The sequence below is a fragment of the Leucoraja erinacea genome, chromosome 3 (genome assembly GCF_028641065.1).
Source record: "Leucoraja erinacea ecotype New England chromosome 3, Leri_hhj_1, whole genome shotgun sequence".
NCBI lineage: Eukaryota > Metazoa > Chordata > Chondrichthyes > Rajiformes > Rajidae > Leucoraja > Leucoraja erinaceus.
In genome coordinates, this window is record NC_073379.1 from 88598276 (window position 1) to 88620642 (window position 22367).

General features: G+C 41.1%; 1 protein-coding gene across 1 annotated transcript in view; it reads left to right on the forward strand.

Moving 5' to 3' along the window:
- Nucleotides 1–22367, forward strand: part of dtwd2 (DTW domain containing 2) — a 166482-nt gene that overhangs the window by 80168 nt on the left and 63947 nt on the right. Inside the window, 2 exon segments of the mRNA XM_055631016.1 lie at nt 285–375; nt 9382–9476. Of these exon segments, the coding sequence (XP_055486991.1) occupies nt 285–375; nt 9382–9476 (186 nt within the window).

The window sequence follows — 22367 nt, forward strand, 5'->3', positions numbered from 1 at the left end:
TTTCCATCTTTTCTGAACTTTGACTCTTTTTTTGATTTGCTGCATGCAATGCATATTACACTCCATATATATTGTCATTTTCTTTGAAGTGCCCTAGGAAATCTTGAGTGTATGAAAGTCACAGTGCATTTTATTAAAACATGATATAAAATTCTACGCCACAGCCTGACTATGTGTGTAACCTGCATGTGAATGTTGCTTTGGAAATGTCATGTAAGTATATAGCTGCAATGATTCTGTGGCTTGGTGTTATGAGATAGTAACATGTGTCTCCCTCATTACAGCCGTCCTCAGAAGGTTTGCCTCTGCCCATTCCTACCAGTTCATCCACTGAATATTTCCACATGCCTGTACATAGTTCAGCATCCAGCAGAGGTGAGTAAAGCTGTGGGAAGATACAAATGTCAGCAGGAATAGGACTATGGGAAAGGGCAAGAGGAAACTATGAATCAGCTCAGCCGCTGCCAACTGGGCGTTTAACAAAATGTGTGCACTTGTTAATAACCATTTCCCCATCCGTTGCCAGTTACTTTTGATCATACTCATCACAACAAAGTATAGTTATTTGCTGCTGAGAAGCCTGCTGCAGTGATCAACAATATCATTAACCCCTTCCAGACATTTTACAGTAACTATTTTGAGGCAAATCTTGGGGGACAAATGTAGGAAAGGTGAGGAGTTTAAAGGAGAAGCTCCATTTAAATAACAATAAATTGACCATTTATTTTGGAGATTTTGTTAATTGGAGCTATAATTGGTGAGTATTAATTGTAGCATTTGCCAATTTGCTGGTGGTATCCCCTTAATGTATTAAAAGAAACTAGCCAAGTGCAGTGAAATGGCTGAACAAATATCAGCCTGGAATTATCCTGGCCTGTGGCATAAGATTTGGTAGTAAGCCATTTATGCTTGACATTGACCATATGTCATTGAGGTGTTTCTCTTCCTGGAGCTGGCAACATCTTATTTAAAGGATCATCAAGCCACATTCTCCTTTTGCTTGTGTTAGCTTTTTAAAAACGGTTTAATTATGTTTTGTGCTAGGTAGATCAAGCTTTATGAAAGAGACAGGCATACAGTCAATTAGATGTGAGGTCTGTCAATATTCCTCCTCATGGGATCACTGTGTGTTCCTGCTTGGTTAAATGTTGCTCAAGGGACAGCCAGGTGACCTACAGGTAATCCCTTTTAACAAAGTGAGCAAGAGCATTTTGCATGACCCAGCATCTGACTTCTCCCTCTCAGCCCCTTCCTAAGAAACGTGCAATGAATATTAATGCACTCACTGCAACCTTTTGGCACAGTCCACGCGTACACCAGCAAACTTTCCAGATTATCTCCCCATTATAATGCAAGCAACAGTGGACCTTTGTGCATTTTTTATTTTCTCTGCCCCTTAAGCAACATGGAATCAGAAATACCAGAGGTTTAAAATCTGGCAATGATTATGCTGTTGAATATCAAGGGGAGGCACTCACATTCTTACTTCCTGGAGTCAATCTTTCCTGGCAAGTTTCTGACTAGTTTTTGCCACTGAGGAAGCTAATATTTAATGTTGCTCGGGTCTTGGGGATATGGAAAATTGTGAATGGAACTGAACACTGTAATTAGCAGGAAACATCACCACATCAGACCTAGTGTCAGGTGTGACTCAGCTGGTAATTTTGCCCCTTGCGAAATGTGAACACAAAAATGTAGATCGACTATGAAGTGCTGCTCTGAGGTGATGCTGTGCATTGAGCAATGCTGTCTTCCAAATCCCATCTGCTCTCTTGGATGGGCATTGGAGATCCCTTGTTGCTATCTTGAAGGAAAAGGATGTATCCCGACCATCCTGCCCAATATTCATCCCTGAATCGGCATAATCCAAAACTATAGTTTCAGTTTAGTTCAGTTTATTGTCACGTGTACCGAGGTGAAGTGAAAAGGTTTTTTTGCGTGCGAACCAGTCAGCGGACAGACTATACATGATTACAATCGAGCCATTCACAGTGTACAGACACATGATCAAGGGATTAACATTTTAGTGTAAGATAAAGTCCAGTAAAGTCCAACTAACCAGCTGAAGACGGTTCTCGACCCGAAACGTCACCCATTCCTTCTCTTCAGAAATGACAATAAAGAATACTTGATACTAACCACAGTTACAATACAAAGTGCTGGTGGAACTCAGTGGGTCAGACAACATCGTGGAGGGAATAGACAAAAGACGTTTTGCATCAGGACCCTTCTTCAGACTGATGAGTCGTCTGTTCATTTCTTCCACTGACCCGCTGAGTTCCTCCAGCACTTTGTGTTTTTCCTCAAGATTCCATCATCTGCAGTTTCCAATGACTACTCTTTTGTGCAATGTATTAAAATTCGGTGGAACGATTTTGCACCAATTCCCATTGACTTTGATTTTACTTTGTCTTCTGTATGTCACCGACAGCTAAATGTTAGAAAACAACTGAAATTGTAAAAGCTGGTCTCAGAAATAAAATCATAAAACTCTGGTAAATTCAGGGATGGCATGGTGGCGCAATGTCTTACAGCGTCAGAGACCCAGGTTTGATCCTGATTATGGGTGCTGTCTGTACAAAGTTAGTACGTTTTCCCTGTGACCACGTGGGTTTTCACCAGGTGCTCCGGTTCCCTCCCTCACTCCCAAGATATGCGAGTTTGCAGGTTAATTGGCTTTTGTAAACCATATAACCATATAACCCATCTCGGCCCTACAAGTCCGTGCCGACACAACTTTTTTTCCCTTAGTCCCACCTGCCTGCACTCAAACCATAACCCTCCATTCCCTTCTCATCCATATGCCTATCCAATTTATTTTTAAATGATACCAATGAACCTGCCTCCACCACTTCCACTGGAAGCTCATTCCACACCGCTACCACTCTCTGAGTAAAGAGGTTCCCCCTCATGTTACCCCTAAACTTCTGTCCTTTAATTCTGAAGTCATGTCCTCTTGTTTGAATCTTCCCTATTCTCAAAGGGAAAAGCTTGTCCACATCAACTCTGTCTATCCCTCTCATCATTTTAAAGACCTCTACCAAGTCCCCCCTTAACCTTCTGCACTCCAGAGAATAAAGACCTAACTTATTCAACCTATCTCTGTAACTTAGTTGCTGAAACCCAGGCAACATTCTAGTAAATCTCCTCTGTACTCTCTCTGTTTTGTTGACATCCTTCCTATAATTGGGCGACCAAAATTGTACACCATACTCCAGATTTGGTCTCACCAATGCCTTGTACAATTTTAACATTACATCCCAGCTTCCATACTCAATGCTCTGATTTATAAAGGCTAGCATACCAAAAGCTTTCTTTACCACCCTATCTATATGAGATTCCACCTTCAAGGAACTATGCACGGTTATTCCCAGATCCCTCTGTTCAACTGTATTCTTCAATTCCCTACCATTTACCATGTACGTCCTATTTTGATTTGTCCTGCCAAGGTGTAGCACCTCACATTTATCAGCATTAAACTCCATCTGCCATCTTTCAGCCCATTTTTCCAAATGGCCTAAATCACTCTGTAGTCTTTGGAAATCCTCTTCATTATCCACAACACTTGGTATCATCTGCATACTTACTAATCCAATTTACCACACCTTCATCCAGATCATTGATGTACATGACAAACAACAAAGGACCCAACACAGATCCCTGAGGCACCCCACAAGTCACCTGCCTCCAACCCGACAAACAACCATCCACCATTACCCTCTGGCTTCTCCCATTCAGCCACTGTTGAATCCATCTTGCTATTCCTGCATTTATACCGAACAGTTGAACCTTCTTAACCAACCTTCCATGAGGAACCTTGTCAAAGGCCTTACTAAAGTCCATATAGACAACATCCACTGCTTTACCCTCGTCAATTTCCCTAGTAACCTCTTCAAAAAATTAAATGTAAAATAAAATGTAAACTGTCTTTAGTGCATAGGATAGTGCTAGTGTGCGGGGATCGTTGGTCGGCATGCACCATAGGGCTTGTTTCCACACTGTATCTCTTAATTAAACTAAATAAACTGAACTCGACCCGTGAAGCAGAATCTGTGGAAAGAGAAGCCAGCTAACGACCCTTAATCAGAACTAAGAAAGAGAGAATGTAAATTAGTTTAACTATTTCAATAGGATGTGCTCTGCAGGTCTGAATATAGATTTAATTTATATGTACTGGCTTGCTCAGCAAGCCCCAGGCTATACATCACTCAGACTTCATGATGATTTCAACAAATTACACAGATAATGAATGTTTAAGAAGGAACTGCAGATGCTGGAAATTCGAAGGTAGACAAAAGTGCTGGAGAAACTCAGCGGGTGAGGCAGCATCTATGGAGAGAAGGAAATGGGCAACATTTCGGGCCGAAACCCTTCTTCAGACGTGCAGATGCTGCCTCACCCGCTGAGTTTCTCCAGCACTTTTGTCTGCACAGATAATGAAGCTCAGTTATCCATTCCTTTCACTTCATTACAGGTTCCCATTGTTCCATATATTACCCTCCCTCGCCTCCCTCCCTCGCCTTCATTGCTACTTAGACCAAAATACAAACTTCTGAAGTAACTCACGCGTCAAGTAGTATTTGTGCGGGCGGTGAGTGGGGAAGAAGGGGGGTTGCTGGGGAGGAACTATCGTGTTTCTGTTTAAGTCCCTGCATCAGGACCTTCCACTTCCACTGGGCTATATACTACTTGGGCCTACTTGCTTTCTCTCTTTCTAATTTCAGAAGAAGGATCTTTGACTTGAAACATTAGCTGGTTTCTCTTCCCCCAGATGTTGCTTGTTCTTCCAGCATTTGTGCTTTTGCTTATTAAATGTCAAGCTACTCTCAATGTAACTGGAATTCATTTTTTAAATTTACATTTGCAAGATGTTAGAGAATATTTTATTCTTCTCTCTTGCACTGACATGCTCATAAGATCGTAAGTGATAGGAGCAGAATTGGGTCATTCGGCCCATCAAGTCTACTCCGCCATTCAATCATGGCTGATCTACCCCTCCTAACCCCATTCTCCTGCCTTCTCCCCATAACCTTTGACACCCATGCTAATCAAGAATCTATATATCTCTGCCTTAAATATATCCAGTGACTTGGCCTCCACAGTGTTCTGTGGTAAAGAATTCCACAGATTCACCACCACATGCTGTGCTCCATCATTGTGGATTGAATATTCATGGAATAATCTCATCTTTTTTTTATTAATTCACTGTTATTCGAACAGTTTTGCAAATCTAATCTGTTGTTCATGGGACTGTTCAGCATGCATATCATCTGGTATTTAACCTTAGCATCTCATTTTTCAGTGCATCTGGTTTTCCACTTTTCTACATTCCTATTGACTTGTTACTCCTCTGACTTGATAGCAATAATAGAGGAATATAGAAAATGAAATTGAACTGTTTTGCTTTTGTAATGTTTTGTTTTGTATATGGTAACCTTTGGGTAATAGTTAGTTTTGGACGACTTATAAAGGTTCAAAGGTTCTTTATTAGTCACATACACCAATTGGTGCAGTGAAATGTGTATTGCCATTGCAGCACATTAAAAAGAAAACAACATAACAATAATAAAGAAATTTAACATAAAAAACATCCCCCCACAATGGTTCTCATTATGAGGGAAGGCACAAAGTCCAGTCCCCATCCCCATGTCCACCCATAGTCGGGCCTATTGAGGCCTCCGTAGTCGCCGCTACGGAGGCCCGATGTTCCAGGCCGTTCTCGCCGGATAATGGTGCTCCGGCGTCGGGAGAAGCCTCACGGCAGCTTGGGAAACCTGGAACGGCCGCTGTATGATCTGAAGAATTATGATAAACAAAGTTGGGAGAAACCTGGATAGAGGAGCCCGTCTTCCAGAATCCAGCAGTAGTCTCCCAGAAGGGTCTTTAAGTAGGAGACACCTAGTCAGAGGAGCCAGTCTCCCAGGGGTGAGAAATGGCCAGAGGAGCCCGTCTCCTAGATGCCAGAAGAAGTCCCCAGAAGCCTAGCTAGACGACAGGTGGGAGCCAGTCTCCCAGTCGTAGCAGAAGGCAATTGAGAGAGGCCCTCTGCTAGAGTGTAAAATTAAGTGGACGTCAGGGGAATTGATAAACAAAGTGAAAAGGGGGAGATGTATGATCTGTAAAATGAAGAGGGAGATGTGATTTCTTGCTACGTTATGTAATAAATGTAATATGTATATAACGTTATGTAATATGTATATAATGTAAATACAAGTGCCTGTAACATTTTAAAAGTAAAGAGGGAGATGTGATGTCTGTGATGTCTTTGCAATCAATGTAACAGAAACTCGTGCATGAGCCTCGTGACTGAGGTCAAGTGACCTTCAAGATAAAAGGCAGTGATTGCCGAATAAACGTGCTCTTGCTCTGGAACACAAACCCGGTGTGGACCTGTCTTTTGTGCTAGTCACAACGAAGCATCACCTTCAGACGAGAATACCTTACAGCCGCTTCCTTACCGAAGCCCGCGGCTTCCGAAGTCGATAGGCCGCGCTGGATGGAGTTCCACCACTCCACACAATCTCGGCGAGAGATCCCAGGCTCCCGATGCAAAGTTCAGCACCGCCGCCCGCGGCTGGCCGCACCCCAGACCCGCAGCTCCGCGATGTTTCATCGGCAATCTTCAGCTCACAGGAGTTCCAGCGCGACGACGCGGGCAATGCATCGCCCGCTCCGCGATAGCGCTCCAGCGCTGCACCACCGCCGAAGCCGAGGTTCTGGGCGGTCCCCTCAGGAAACGCCGCTCCAGATCCGCTGGTAGGCCGCAAGGACGGGTCGAAGGTGCAGCCCGGAGAAAAGCCGCCTCTCCGACCTGGTAGGGACCCAGACCCAGAAAAGCAGTTTCCCCTCCTCCCCCCCCCCCCCCCCCCCCCCCCCCCCCCCCCCCCCCCCCCCCCCCCCCCCCCCCCCCCCCCACAAAAAAAAAAGACTAGATCTCCGAAAACAAAAACTCAACTAACTAAAAATAAAAAAAGAGGTGAACAAACGGACAGCTGCAGGCTGGGCAGCCATACCCATACAGGACGGCGCATAATAAGGGGATTATGTTGAGAGAGAAACTACAAAATATTATTTTAGAAAGCCTTTCTTTTACACATAACCATGTTCTTTCAAGGCGATTAAATATCATTAATTATCATTAACACAGCATGGCACAATTGGGAGGAAAGGGCTTGTAATGCTAGATTCACTAAGTTTGTGGTTAGTACCATTAGCTCTTAGATTCCTATATCAGAAGTAGATCTTGACTGCGCAGTGGTGCAGCTGGTAGAGACCTGGATCTGTTCCTGACTTTATTTGGTTATTCTATTATTGCACCAGTACTTCTTTTGCACAACCTCGTATTGCATGACAATCTTTGCACTATTTTACTGTTTTGGTCTTAGTTGTACTTATTGCTGTATCATAGTTGTACTTACTGCTGTCTGAGTGGAGTTTGCATGTTCTCCCTATGACCACGTGTATTTCCTCTAGGTGCTCAGTTTTCCTGCCATATCCCAAAGACATGGGGATTTCTTGGTTAATTGGCCCCTGTAAAATTGCCCTAATGTGTCGGGAATGGATAAGTAAGTGGAATAACATAGTACCGTTAATTGATGGTCAGCATGGACTCATGGGTCAAATGGGCCTGTTTTCATGCTATATCTCCAAACAAAACTAAACTAAACGGATCCACCTCGGGTTGGCAGGCAGTGGCTAATGGGATACAGCACAGATCGGTGCTTGGACCATTCACAATCTGAATCGACAATTTGGCTGAGGGAATCAAATATTTAGGTTTGCATAGAGAAACATAACAAGATTGTGAGTACAGAGGAGGATGTAAAGAGTCTTCAAGATAATGTGGACACATTAGGTGAGTGGGCGAGAACATGGTAGTTGGAATATAACGTGGAAAAATGTCAGGTCATCTATTTTGGTACACAAAACAGATGAAACGGGGTTGTTAACCAGGTTGGAGATTTGGTATCATTAATACTGAAAGGAACATATGTATTTTTGCACAAGTTCCTGAAGGCCAACATGCAGATGCAGCAAGTGCAAGAAGGGAAAATGATATGTTAGCATTTATTATTATGGGATTTGGCTGAGGGATTATTTGATTTGATTACAGGAGTGACAAGGTCTTATTGCAGTTGTATAGACCATACCGGGCATTTAGTGTATAATGGTGGTCTTTTCTTAGAAAGGATATCCATGCCAGAGAAGGAGTGTAGGACAGTTTGACTAGGCTAGTTCCAGGGAGAAGCAAAAAACTGCAGATGCTGGAGCAACTTAGTAGGTCATGCAGCATCTGTGGGGAGAATGGATATGTGAGGTATCGGGTTGGGACTTTGCCTAGGGTGGTGGGTTTGAGCAGGCAGGGACAATATTCTGTATAGGAAGGAACTGCTGATGCTGGTTTAAATCGCAGATAGACAGAAAATGCTGGAGTAACTCAGCGGGTCAGGCAGCATCTCTGGAGAAAAGGAATAAGTGACTTCCTCAGACTGTCAGGGGAAAGGGAAATGAGAGATAAAGATGGTAATATAGAGCTTTTTGTGTCGTCATGACAATGTTCTCTTGTTTAGCAGAAATAAAGGAGATCTCATTGAAACTTTGCATAATTCTTAAAGACCATGACTAAGCTGGAATGTATTTCCCCTGTCTGAGGAGTCGAGGATCTGGGGACAGATTGAAAATAAGGAACAAACCATTTACGGCTGAGATGCGGAGAAATTTCTTCATGAAGTTGGTGGGAATCTTTGTCATTCTTTACCCCAGAGAGCTGAGGAAATGCAGTCACTAGGTTAATTCAAAATATAGATCAATTAAAAAGATATGAAAGGAATCAAAAGGGATAATTGGAAAAGTACAGGAAAATGACCCTCGTAGAATTTTAGTATCTTGATAAAGGACAAGTCAGGCTTGAAGGGTTATATGGTGTACTTTTGTTCCTTCTACTGTTTTCTTATGTATGTGCCTTGTCCTGAGGTTACGTTGTGGTAGAATATGGTCCTGTTGCTACTACCGTCCTGTAGCACATTGATGACCAGGTAGGTGGATCAATTCTAAATTGATCTAAGTGTGCCCAATCTACAACAGGATGCAATGTGGCCTGAGTGTGAAAAGAACACTTCAAGATAAATGTCAAATGGTGATCACTTCTACCAATACACTTGTAAATAATTGAATCAGAAACAATTTGATTGATCAGGATGGCTTCCTTTTCCTCACAACAAATAGGAAATACTTGATTTTCAAAGGCTCAAATATATTTCATTTGAATGTTAGGACATCTGTAAAGTTTGGGGAATGGGTTTGTGGATTGGAATTTCAGAAGTGAAATTGTCAAATGCAAAGGTCCAAAACTCTTGACACCATTTTGTTTTCTTAACTCAGGAGAGTCGAGTGCTGCGGACTGTTCCTTTGCTGGCTGCCTGCCTTCCAGCTGACAAATGTAAAGTCTTTATTGGACGGCGCTTTAATGAGGACAGGTAAAGATCAATTCCATTTAATATTCCTAAATTGTAACACCCGCAGCACTTTTATGTACCACATTGCCTATAACATTCTTTTGAACATGATCTTGTGTAAGATTCTCCATAAATTAATGGGTTTTGTTTCTTGTTTGGATTCTGAAAAGTTAATCAACGAAAGAATAAAGTAACTTAAAAGACAAGAAAGCTGGACACTCTGTTCAACTTTAAAAGGTGAATATCATTGGTGGCCTTCTGGAATATTAGGAAATTGTTTATTTTTATTGAATGAGTAAATCACCTGATAATGTAGATGTAAGAGGTTTTTTTGAAGAAAATACATTCATCACACAAATTCCTCACACAATGCCAGCAGCTGGAAACTGTTGGATGCGAAATGTGTACGTGCTAACTGGAAATTCACAGAATGATTATAACTGTGAATTAGTGCTGAATCATCTGTTCACAAACCTGTAGATATCACAGATATCACAAAGGGAACCATAAGGATAAAACAACATTACAAAACTGGGTGTTTTTCTCTGGGAATCAGCTATTTGAATTAAACAAGTGAAACTTCAATTGGCATAGCTGAATGATTTCTTTAACTTTCAGTTGGTCAGATAAAATGCCTTTTGGTATTTGTTATATTTGATCAAGCTAGATATTTTACAGTTTTACAGAAAATTACTACATTCTCCAACTGGGCATTTCTGGAATAGAAAATGGTGTTGGAAGAAGAAAAATGTTTGCAAACAATATACTACTTAGTAAATGGCCAGGCCTGGCCTATTTGAATCCAGTTATGTTATTTTTTATGAGTCACTCCAGTAAGACTAATATTTAATTATTTATTCTAATATTTAATATCACATGTGAAGTTGCTGATGAGAACTACCAGTTAAATGATCAACATACATCAGCAATAAAAGCCTTTAAAAGGGACAATGAGATATCATATGAGAGACAATGCACCAGTCTTTTTTTGCTTTCAGAATAAATGAAGTAATTCCCCATTTAAAAAACACTGCATTCATTATTAGATTCAACTTCTCTGTATCCACACATTTAAGCATAATTACTCAGAATAATTTAATCCCATTTTTTAGCTCTTTCAGATACATCCAATACAGGCAAAAACGGGAAAGCAGACTATTATCTTTTGCTTTCAGATGCAGCGAGACCTGGGTGTCATGGTACACCAGTATTGAAGGTAGGCATGCAGGTGCAGCAGGCAGTAAAGAAAGCGAATGGTATGTTAGCTTTCATTGCAAAAGGATTTGAGTATAGGAGCAGGGAGGTTCTACTGCAGTTGTACAGGGTCTTGGTGAGACCACACTGGAGTATTGCGTACAGTTTTGGTCTCCAAATCTGAGGAAGGACATTATTGCCATAGAGGGAGTGCAGAGAAGGTTCACCAGACTGATTCCTGGGATGTCAGGACTGTCTTATGAAGAAAGACTGGATAGACTTGGTTTATACTCTCTAGAATTTAGGAGATGAGAGGGGATCTTATAGAAACTTACAAAATTCTTAAGGGGTTGGACAGGCTGATGCAGGAAGATTGTTCCCGATGTTGGGGAAGTCCAGGACAAGGGGTCACAGCTTAAGGATAATGGGGAAATCCTGTAAAACCGAGATGAGAAGAACTTTTTTCACGCAGAGAGTGGTGAATCTCTGGAACTCTCTGCCACAGAGGGTAGTTGAGGCCACTTCATTGGCTATATTTAAGAGGGAGTTAGATGTGGCCCTTGTGGCTAAGGGGATCAGGGGGTATGGAGAGAAGGCAGGTACGGGATACTGAGTTGGATGATCAGCCATGATCACATTGAATGGCGGTGCTGGCTCGAAGGGCCGAATGGCCTACTCCTGCACCAATCTGATGTCTCTGAGCACAAGAGGATTAATGCTTTCCTCTGAATGTACCTACAAAATGGTTTAAAAATCAAGTTCATGTTTCATTTTATGTAAATCACAATTTTGATAAAATCGCAATCTGAGGAAAAGGTTAAGCTCTGTAATGAGAGATATAAATACATCTTTACATCACCATATTCTGCTAATTTTGGTGTTCACATTATAACTAATAAGGCACATCTACCATAATCAATCTCCCAACAGCTTTTCTCTTTGAAGTAAATTAAAATGAAATATAATTGTTTTAAGTTTCTAAATTTAGCATCCAAATCATTTTTAAATCAAACAGCTTCTTAATAGTGTCCTGAGGAAAAAGACATTTCGAGAGTCACTGAACGTATGAATTCATATTTGGAGATTACACATATGATAATGAACAATAATAATCAATTCACTGGAGTTCTTGTTAGTTTTTCACTGGAGTTCTTGTTAGTTTAGAGCTGTTTTGAGGCCTGACTTTTGTTAGACATTAGCAACTCTCTTGTGTTTACCGATTCAGAGTAGTTTATTGTCATGCACACCAGGATACAATGAAATGTCTTGTTCGCATGAAACATGTCAACAGTATACTTTAATGACGGATACAGCAATAAGTACAACTATGAAGAAAACAGTAAAATAGTGCAAAGATTGTCATGGAATATGAGGTAGTGCAAAATAAATTCTGGTGCAATAATGGAATAACCAAATAAAGTAATTGTATTAACATAATATATAATTAATACCATAGATTTATTAGTATAATGAATAAAATAAGAGTAAGAGCATATGGCAATATTTTTGCGAAGGGGATGTTAAAGAGTTGATTAATTCAGGAGTCTGCCAGCTGTGGGGAAGAAGCTGTTTTAAAGTCTGAATATCTGAGTTTTTACTCTCCCAGAGGAAGCGTCCAGGACCACATTTAAAAAAATAGCATAGTTTAAAGAGATGACTGGGGAACTCTGACTACTTGACTGTCATCAAAAAAAAATCTTGTCCTATGTATTTCTGTTAACAACAAGGCTGAACACTACCACTGGAATTTTATCCAGTTAAGTATGTGGTAATGCGCTTGGGAAGTCATATTCTGGTATGGCATATGAAGAAAATGGCACTGACCTCAGGAGCATTGATGTACAGAGAGTGCAACTCCATATCTCTCTGCAAATTAAAGCAACGGTAAATAGGGTAGTGAGAAAAGTATTTGCATGCTTGCTTCATCGGCTGAGACATTGACTATAAGAGTTCGGACTTTACTCTGGAGATACAACGTGGAAGCAGGCACTTCGGCCCACTGATTCCGCACCGATCAGTAATCCTACACTAGCTTTATCCTACACACTTGGGACAATTTACAATTCACAGACGCACAGTGCAGACAGCACCCGTAGTCAGGATTGACCCTGGTCTATGGTGCTGTAAGATAGCAACTCTACCGCTGTGCCACGGTGCTGCCCCCAGTTGTGGTGTCATTATTGTCGCTGTATAAATCATTGGTTAGATGTTTGCCACACTACAGGAAAGATGTGATGGCATCAGAGACTGCGGGGAATAGATTCACCAGGATGTGGCCTGGAATGGAGGGCTGAATGTTTCTGGTGCAAAGGGAGAAATTTAAAGGAGACCTGAAGGGTAAGCTTTTCACACAAAGCCTGGTAGTTTTCTGGAACAAGCTACAAGACAAGCTGCTAGTGGCAAAATAATTGCAATGATTAAAAGGCATTCAGACAGGCACTTGGATATAAAAAGGCAAGGAGGGGTATGGGCTTCATGCAGGCAAATGGGATTTGTGTAGATGGGTATCACAGTCTGCGTGAAGGGGGTTGATTGAAAGTCCCCTTTTCTGTGTTGTATGGTATTCTTTATATTGAAAATAGTCAAATCTCATTGTTATCACAGCATGACAGAACATAATAATCTGGGCAAAAGGGAAAACGGAAATACAAACCAAAACTGTTCGCAATACAGCAGTTCAAATAGTATCTCTGGAAAAAGAAACTGCTAACATCTGCCACAGAAGGCAGTGGATGCCAATTCACTGGATGTATTCAAGAGAGTTGGATATAGCGCTTCAGGCTAACGGAATCAAGGGATATCCCTTGCCCAAAATCTGTGAATTGGGGACTGGAGGACATAGGTTTAAGATGAAGGGGAATTTTTTTTTTAGGAATCTGAGGTGTAGCTTTTACACACACAGGATGGTGTATGTATGGAACCAGCTGCCAGAGGAGTTAGTTGAAACAGGAACTGTCCCAACATTTAAGAAACAGATAAATAGGTACATAGATAGGACAGGTTTGGAGGGATATGGACCAAATGTGGGGAGGTAGGACTAGTGTAGCTGGGATATGTTGGCCTGTGTGGACAAGTTGGGCCGCAGGGGCTGTTTCCACACTGTATCACTATGACTCTATGAGATATCCATGCCCAGGAATTTTTTTTTTTTTAACTCTCTCCACAACTGTCTCATTTGTGGATCTACATCCCTTGTCTTACAAAGTCCACAATCAGTTCCTTGGTCTTACTGATGTTGAGAGCAAGATTGTTGTTCTGACTATTTGGTCAGTCGATCGATCTCCCTCCTATCATCTAGATCATCATCATCTATAATTCGTCCAACAATGGTGGTGTCATCGGCAAATCTGAAGATGGAGTTCAAACTTTTGGTTTTAAATTATTTTGTTGAACCATAATAATAAATATTTTGGCAGATTTTTTTGGAAAATTTAGGTTAGTTTTCTACAAAGTGAGAATAATGGTTATCATTGTAACTTTCTTGGTACAAGATATTCAACGCTTAGTGTATAATCAGATGTATGCCAGTTTCCTTGTCATACAGCTAATTAGTGGGGGTTGCTGCAAATGACTAGATAGAGAAAAAAATCACGATACTTTTAACTAAAAAAAGAGTTTTCATGAGAAACCTGCTAAAGGGCTGAGGGCGGAGTTTTTAATTGTAAAATTAAATATTTTTTGTTTTGAATGTTCAAAATGTATATCCACTGGTTTGTAACATGCAAATAAAGAGCCATGATAAAATCAAGCTGGCCCCATGTCAATGTGATGCAACATAAAGGCTTTCAACTTCATTGTTTTGTAGTCCTCTTTGCCTCAGGAGGAGTAAATTAGGAGCAATGTACTTTAGATCGTAAATCAAAAAAGATCTGTTTCAAAGATAATCAAGGAAGCACGATGAGACTTTGATGAGTGGTATGACCCACCCTCAATAAACATGAGGACGTGTTTCATGGGGCTTATCCCACTTTGAATGGCTGACAGCAAAGCTACTCTTACTGCTCAATTTGGCATCCTGCCAAGAGAAGTACTTTCCAGTGTATAATTCAACTGTTTTGGGGACATTATGAAGTCCCACAATCCTTTCATGGCAATCATGGTCCATCTGGACAGAATTTATTGATTGATTTAAAGATCTCAATCCTATCTCTGTGATGTTGAATGTTACTTTCACTAGGAGCACAGAAACACACATTTCCCATCGTGTTGTTTGATAAATGGAAACTCTCCAAGATAAAAGTTTCCAATATCTTTATCTTCATATGAGCAGTAAAAGAAATAAGGAATTGTGCAGTGTTTAGATTCTGCCTTAGAATGATTTAGGGACTGCACAGTGACACAACAATAGAGTTGCTGCCTTACAGCGCCAGAAACCCGGGTTCGATCCTGACCACAGGTGGTGTCTGTACAGAGTTTGTATATTCTCCCTGTGACCACGTGGGTTTTCAACGGGTGCTCCGGTTTCCTCCCACATACAGGTTTGCAAGTTAATTGGCTTCAGTAAAATTGTAAATTATCCCCAGTGTGTAGGATAGTGTTAGTGGACAGGATGATCGCTGGTCGGTGCGGACTCGGTGGGCCAAAGGGCCTATTACTGCACTGTTTCTCTACAGTAAAGTCTAAAGTCTAAATGACAGAGGATAGAGAAGATAATTGAATTTACAGGACTGAGTGTATTTGAAGCCTCCATGCAGATTATTGCTTCCCATTCATTTATAGTCATACAGTGTGGAAACAGGCTTTTCGGCCCAAGCTGACCAACATGCCCCATTTACACAAGTTTGGCCCATATCCAACTAAACCTTTGGCCCATATTCATCTAAAACTTTCCTATCCATGTATCTGTCCAAATTTTTCTTAAATAAACAATTTCAAACATTAGTTAACAAAAGCTCTTACAAATTCTCTATTAGCATGTAATAAACATCATGTTTCAAATGAAAAAGGTTATGAATGAAATTTGATAAAACGTTACACACAGTTTTCCAGTCAGAAGGATCTCCAAGACTAGAAAAAATATGTCCTGCTGGTTTTTATTGGCAGTTGTTCGATAATATAACTTTAAATCCTTCTTCTTCCTATATATATATATATATATATATATATATATATAAAATCATGAAAAAAAAGATAATTGTCTGGAACTCAGTCTCCACCTTATTAACTCTCATGGTCAATTTTCTTCCCTTGTTCAAGTTTAGCCTAAGTTACGAAAATTTGAGAATTTTTGATTCCATTCCCAAATGTCCTTGGCTGGATAGAGGTTAACTGCTGCAGATTGTATAAATCACATGAGTTGTGGCAGGGACACCTTTTTGTTGTCGTTTTTGCTGGACCGGTAGCTGACACACAGCAACCCTGCTGTTCAAACTCATTTCTTCTGGTTGAAGAGTACCAGCTGTTCACATGGCATTGCATTCAAGTGCAGACCTGTTCACAATTAGTATGTCAGAATGAGCTTTCACAGTCATGTGTGCCAGCTTTGTTAGCTGGGATTCAAATTAAATGCAGGAGAAACCCGACTGGTGATTATACTTTAACTAGTAGTTTCTGCACATAACATTTTTCATTTGAAGCTTGATGTTTATTACATTAATAGAGAATTTGAATTGGTTTTTGTTAACTAATGTTTGAAATAATTAATTAAAAGCATAGACTTTGCTTTGGTAGTTATCTGTAGATTGAAGACTAATCTTTGTCGGTGGTAGAAAAGATTTGTAAATGGGGAATAATCCAGAAGCACAAAATGTCCTCTGGGTGATTATTTAATGCAGCTCGAGGATGGAGACACAAGGAACTGCAGGTGCGTTTATAAAAAAAGATACAAAGTGCTGAAGAAGGGTCCTGATCCGAAATGTCACCCATCGTTTTTATCCAGAGGTGCTGCCTGACCCGCTGAGTTACTCCAGCAGTTTGAGTCTTCTTCTGTTGGAGGTTCTGCCCTCTTTAATTTGCAGGGTGGAATTATAATATCATAATCATAACACACTTCAGGATTGTGCAGAATCTACGTTTCAGCTGTCAAAGACTCCATGAAGGCTTCACATAGTACGATCAAGGCCAGAGATAAACCTAACATTTGCTAACCAGGATGTGCAATTTTTCTGGTGTGGTAATGTCTCATTTAACTGGTGCTAAAGTGAGAGTTATTTTTGACAGCATTGCTGATGATTAGCATAGCACAACATTACCAGTGCAGATTTCAGACTGTTGCATTGGTTCGGTTTCTCATGCACCTGCTTAATTGAGAGTGTTTTTTTTAAAGTCTTGGTTGATTTAAAATCTCAGGAAACTCAAAATAGAAAAGCAGCTTGAGGAATAACTGATATTGAGTGACATCAGATATTATGAATCTTTTAAAACCTGGAAAATTGGAATGCTGTAATATTATTTTACTAAACATGAACTCTGTTACCTATTTCAGTATTATGATATAAACTCTTCAATTAATGAGGAGACTTGGAGAGCAGGCAGAGAAGTTACTGATCAAATTAAAAACATTGAGCAAAAGTGCTAGAGGTACTCAGCAGATTAGAGATGGCGGCCCAATGGTGCAGCTAATAGAGCTAAAGCTTGAAGCACCAGAGACTCTGGTTTGATCCTGATCTTCGGTGCTATCAGTGGAGTTTGCACATCTATATAACTAAAAGTCTCATCTTGACTACTTCCTGTCTGCACTGTATATTGATTTTAGAAAAAAAGCTACCATATATCGCTATGATTTTTGGCCATCTTACTCACAGTCCTGCTCTGCTGACACAGCCCCGAGGATTTTTCCATCGATGAAAAATAAAAAAGTTATGAGTGGTTAAAAAATATTGAGATCAGTTGATTGGTCCTCTTGCCTGTCAATCACCACAATGAAGGTAATGCCACTTCCGGGGATGGGGGGGGGGGCAGGATTATAAAACTCCGGATGCCTGGACATGAGTCAGTCACTCTGGAAGATCGTGAGGGAAAGTCCACAACTGTGATTCTAAGCTGTGAATCAACTGAACTGTGAGTCTGCAATGTACTTGCAATAAATGACTTGTTAGCCCTTAATGACAATGCAATGAGTTGTTTGGCAATTTGGTGGCCTGCACTCTGCTTGAAATGCTATGAAATTGAATTTGGTGGCCCGCACTCTGCTTGATATGGCATTTCAATGGACTAATCTTTATAATGGACTAAATTCAAATAGGACAAAAAACACCATCTAGTCTTAATAATGATGACCAAGAAAAACTAACAGGATATTGTTAAATCCCACAACCCGGTTCAAAACATCATGTGATAAGAGAGGATTAGACCATTCAGCCCATTAGTTTTACTCCGCCATTCAATCATGGTTGATCGATCTCTCCCTTCTAACCCCATTCTCCTGCCTTGTCCCCATAACCTTTGACACCTGTACTAATCAAAAATCTATCTATTTCTGCCTTAAATATATCCACTGAATTGGCCTCCACAGCCTTCTGTGGCAAAGAATTCCACAGATTTACCACCCTCAAACTAAAGAAATTCCTCCTCATCTCCTTCCTAAAATAACGTCCTTTAATTCTGAGGCTATGACCTAGACTCTCCCACTAGTGGAAACATCCTCTCCACATCCACTCTATCCAAGCCTTTCACTATTCTATACATTTCAATGAGGTCCCCCCTCATTCTTCTAAACTCCAGCGAATACAGGCCCAGTGCCGACAAATGCTCATCATAGGTTAACCTACTCATTCCTGGGATCATTCTTGTAAACCTCCTCCGGACCCTCTTTAGAGCCAGCACATCCTTCCTCAGATATGATGCCCACAATTGCTCGCAATATTCCAAATGCAACCTGACCAGCACCTTACTGAGCCTCAGCATTACATCCCTGTTTTTGTAAACAAGCCCTCTCGAAATAAATGCAAGCATTTGTTTACTTTCTTTACTACTGATTTGACTTGCAGACTCAATATTTGAGAATCCTGCACCAAGTCCCTTTGCACCATCAATTTCTGGATTCTCTCCCCATTTAGAAAATAATCTATTCCTTTATTCCTACTATCATAATGCATGACTCCACAGTTTGCTACACTATATTCCATCTTCCATTTCTCTGCCCACTCTTCCAACCTATATGTAAATCCTTCTTTCCCTGCTTTCTCTACATTACCGGCTCCTCCACCTATTTCCGTATCATCCGCAAACTTGGCCACAAAGCCTTAAATCCCCTCATCCAAATCATTAATATACAACGTGAAGAGCAACGGCCTCAGCGATGAGCCCTGCAGAACTCCACTGGCAACCAACCAGAAATAGCCCCCTTTATTGCCACTCTTTGCCTTCTGCCATCCAGCCAACCTGCTATCCATGCTAGTATCTACCCTTTAGTCCCATGAGCTCTCATTTTCCTCAGCAGCCTTCCGTGTGGCACTTGATCAAAGGCTTTCTGAAAATCAAGGTAAACAACATCTATTTCCTCTCCTTTGTCTGTCCTGTTATAAAGGATATAGGTGGAAAGGGACAGTGGAAGGGGCGGAGTAGTGGATTAGCACAGTAGAGCAGGATTAGAGGTGCTGCCTGACAGCGCCAGAGAACCGGGTTTGATCCTGAACATGGGTGCTCTCTGTACAGAGTTTGTATGTTCTCCGCGCAACCTGTGTGGGTTTTCTCCGGGTGCTTCCGTTTCCTCCCACACTTCAAAGACATGAAGGTTTGTAGATTAGACAAAAGTGCTGGAGAAACTCAGTGGGTGAGGCAGCATCTATGGAGAGAAGGAAATAGGTAACGTTTCGGGCCGAAACCCTTCTTCAGGCCGAAACGTTGCCGATTTCCTTCGCTCCATAGATGCTGCCTCACCCGCTGAGTTTCTCCAGCACTTTTGTCTACCTTCGATTTTCCTGCATCTGCAGTTCCTTCTTGAAGGTTTGTAGATTAATTGGCTTTGGTAAAATTCTAAATTGTCCCTCGTGTGTGTGTGATAGTGTTAGTGTGTGGGGATTGCTGGTCGGCATGGACTCTGAGTCAAAGGGCCTGATTCTGTGTTGTATCTCTAAACTAAACTAAACTAAATATGGTATACTTGCCTTCAAAGGCTGAGGCATTGAGTTTATGAGTTGGTATATCATGTTGTAGCTGTGCAAAATATTGCTTCGGCTGCATTTGGAGTATTGTGTACCATTTTGGTTGTCACACACACCAAGGGCACGGTAACATTAGACAAAAAGTTTCACCAAACTTTTGCCTGGAATGGGGTTGCTTATTTACATGGAGAAATTGGGCTTATTCTCACTGGAATGTAAGAGGCTAATGGTGATCATATAGAGGTTAATAAAGTCTTGAGGGCCATAGATTAGGTGAATGGTCACCATCTTCCTCCTATGATGGGCGAGTCTATAATTTGAAGGCACAGGTTTAAGGCGAGATGGATGAAAATTAAAGGAGATCTTTTCAACACTGAGAGTGGTGGTTATATCATAGTCATTGAGTGATACACCGTGGAAATGCCCTTCGGCACAACTTGCCCACACAGGCCAACATGTCCCAGCTACACTCGTCCCACCTGCCTGCGTTTGGTCCATATCCCTCCAAATCTATCCTGGAAGGAGCTGCCAGTGGATGAGGTACTGACAGTTACAATGTTTAGTAGAGACTGGCATTTGGATACTGGCGGTGGTAGAAGATGTGGGCCTAATGTTGCAAATTGGATTAACGTAGGATTAGCATAGATAGTCATCACCATAGATGAGCTGGGCTGAAGGTGCTATTTATGTGCTGTGCAACTAAATAACTCTATGGTGGTATTGGTGTAATTACTGTCTCCACCAGGTCTGCAGAGTGGCAATGTCCACGAGTTCCAAAATAGAGGTGCACCTGTTACATATATATTGGTGGGAATGAGGTCAAGCAGATTTATCCATGATATGTTGGTTCATTCATTATCTGCTGCAGATTCAGTCTGGGAGCTGTGTCCTTTAGGACATGGCTAGCAAAATCAGAGCTAGTGCTTTGACGACGCTCTTTGAACCTCCCCACCCAGAGTACATTCTGTTCCCTTGGTTCTTTCAGTGGTTCTTCCAAGAGTTGTTCAACATGGAAGAGCACAAATTGGCTGGTACATGACTGTTGTAATTAATAATGAAGTTTTAACTTCTTTTGGAACCCGTGCAACACGATAAGGCACGTTGTAAATGGTGATTTTTTTTTCAGCAGCTATCAAGGCAGCTTGAAGAAAACCAATTGTATCCAAGTTTAATCCAAGTAAACACTACTTCAAAGACAAATTCTATTATATCAGCAAAGCACACTGGGAAAAAAAAACCCATAAAGCTATTAACTGACAAGAATGTATAGGAATACAAGTTTCACTGTCATGCTATGTAGCTTTAAGAAATTTAACTAATTTGATCTTGAATATCTAAGGACTGCCTTACATGTTGAAAAAGAGTGCAAACATACCAACATCATGATACCAATAACACAAGGTCTGGGGCCACACTTACAAGTGCACAGCCATGCTGAGTGCCACAAATCTACTGTATAGAAGTAACTACTGTGCTTAACCTTAAGTTGCTGGAGGACCTGTGGCAAATGAGAGTACTGGTCTTTCCCAGGATTCAAACACCTGACACACAGAGCCCTTGCACATGAATGAGTGTTGAAAGATCGGCAGGATGGATTTGCCAGCTATAGCAGGGCTTCAGGCACCTTCTGTTGAATAGGAACCCAATTCATAACAATATCGTTGCATCATGTTGAGAAAACTGAGTGGTTGAGTTAAACGCTCGGGTGTAACTACACATTGCCCTTGGTTGTCCTTAGTTTTTATTTAAGTATATGGCCAGATGGCTGCAATTCTGACCTGCAAACTGTCTGGATTGCAAACAGTTCTCAGGAATGAAACCCTGTCATAACCTGCAGAGGACCTGTAAAGTGGTTAGTAATAGAGATTCAAGCAGCACTACTGTACGTCAAGGGTCAAGAGTATTGAGTGTTTAGTTGTCATATGTACTTACAATGAAACAATGAAATTCTTATGTGCTGCTGCTTAACAAGCCCGTAAACGCAATAAGTCACAGTTAATATCTGATGATCAAAAATACGCTATATTAATATTATGGTGATCAAAATTGTGTAAAAACTGAAGGCTGGAGTACAACCCTTGACACAGTCCATAAAAAATTGTATGGAAGATGGTGAGGTTCTTCAGTCTGAAGAAGGGTCACGACCTAAAACGTCGCCCATGAGTCTGAAGAAGGGTCTCGACCCGAAACATCACCTATTCCTTCTCTACTGAGATGCTGCCTGTCCGCTGGGATTCTCCAGCTTTTTGTGTCTATCTTTTTTGAGGTTCATGTTATGTAGCGTTCAGCTAGGAAGAAGCTGTTTTTGAGCCTGCTGATCACAGTTTTTAGGTCAGAGTGTGGTCATGGTGGTGTGGGTGTTTAATGATATTGGCTGCCTTTTTGAGACAGGACCTCATAAAGATCCCCTCGATAGTGAGGAGGTCAGTGCCTATGATAGAGCGCCCCGTGTCTGCACTCACAGCAGTCTCATTCTTTCCATGGTGATCAAATGTTTTGCGCCAGGCCGTGATGCAACCAATCAGTATGCTTTTCAATGTACAGCTGTAGAGTTCCAATAGAGTATACATGGTCAAAACTGAGACAGCTGCAAAATTTGCAACTTATAAGTTGTCAAAAATTTCTGACAGCATAAATTCTAATAGAATTTCCTGTCCAACAGTTTTCGAGGATG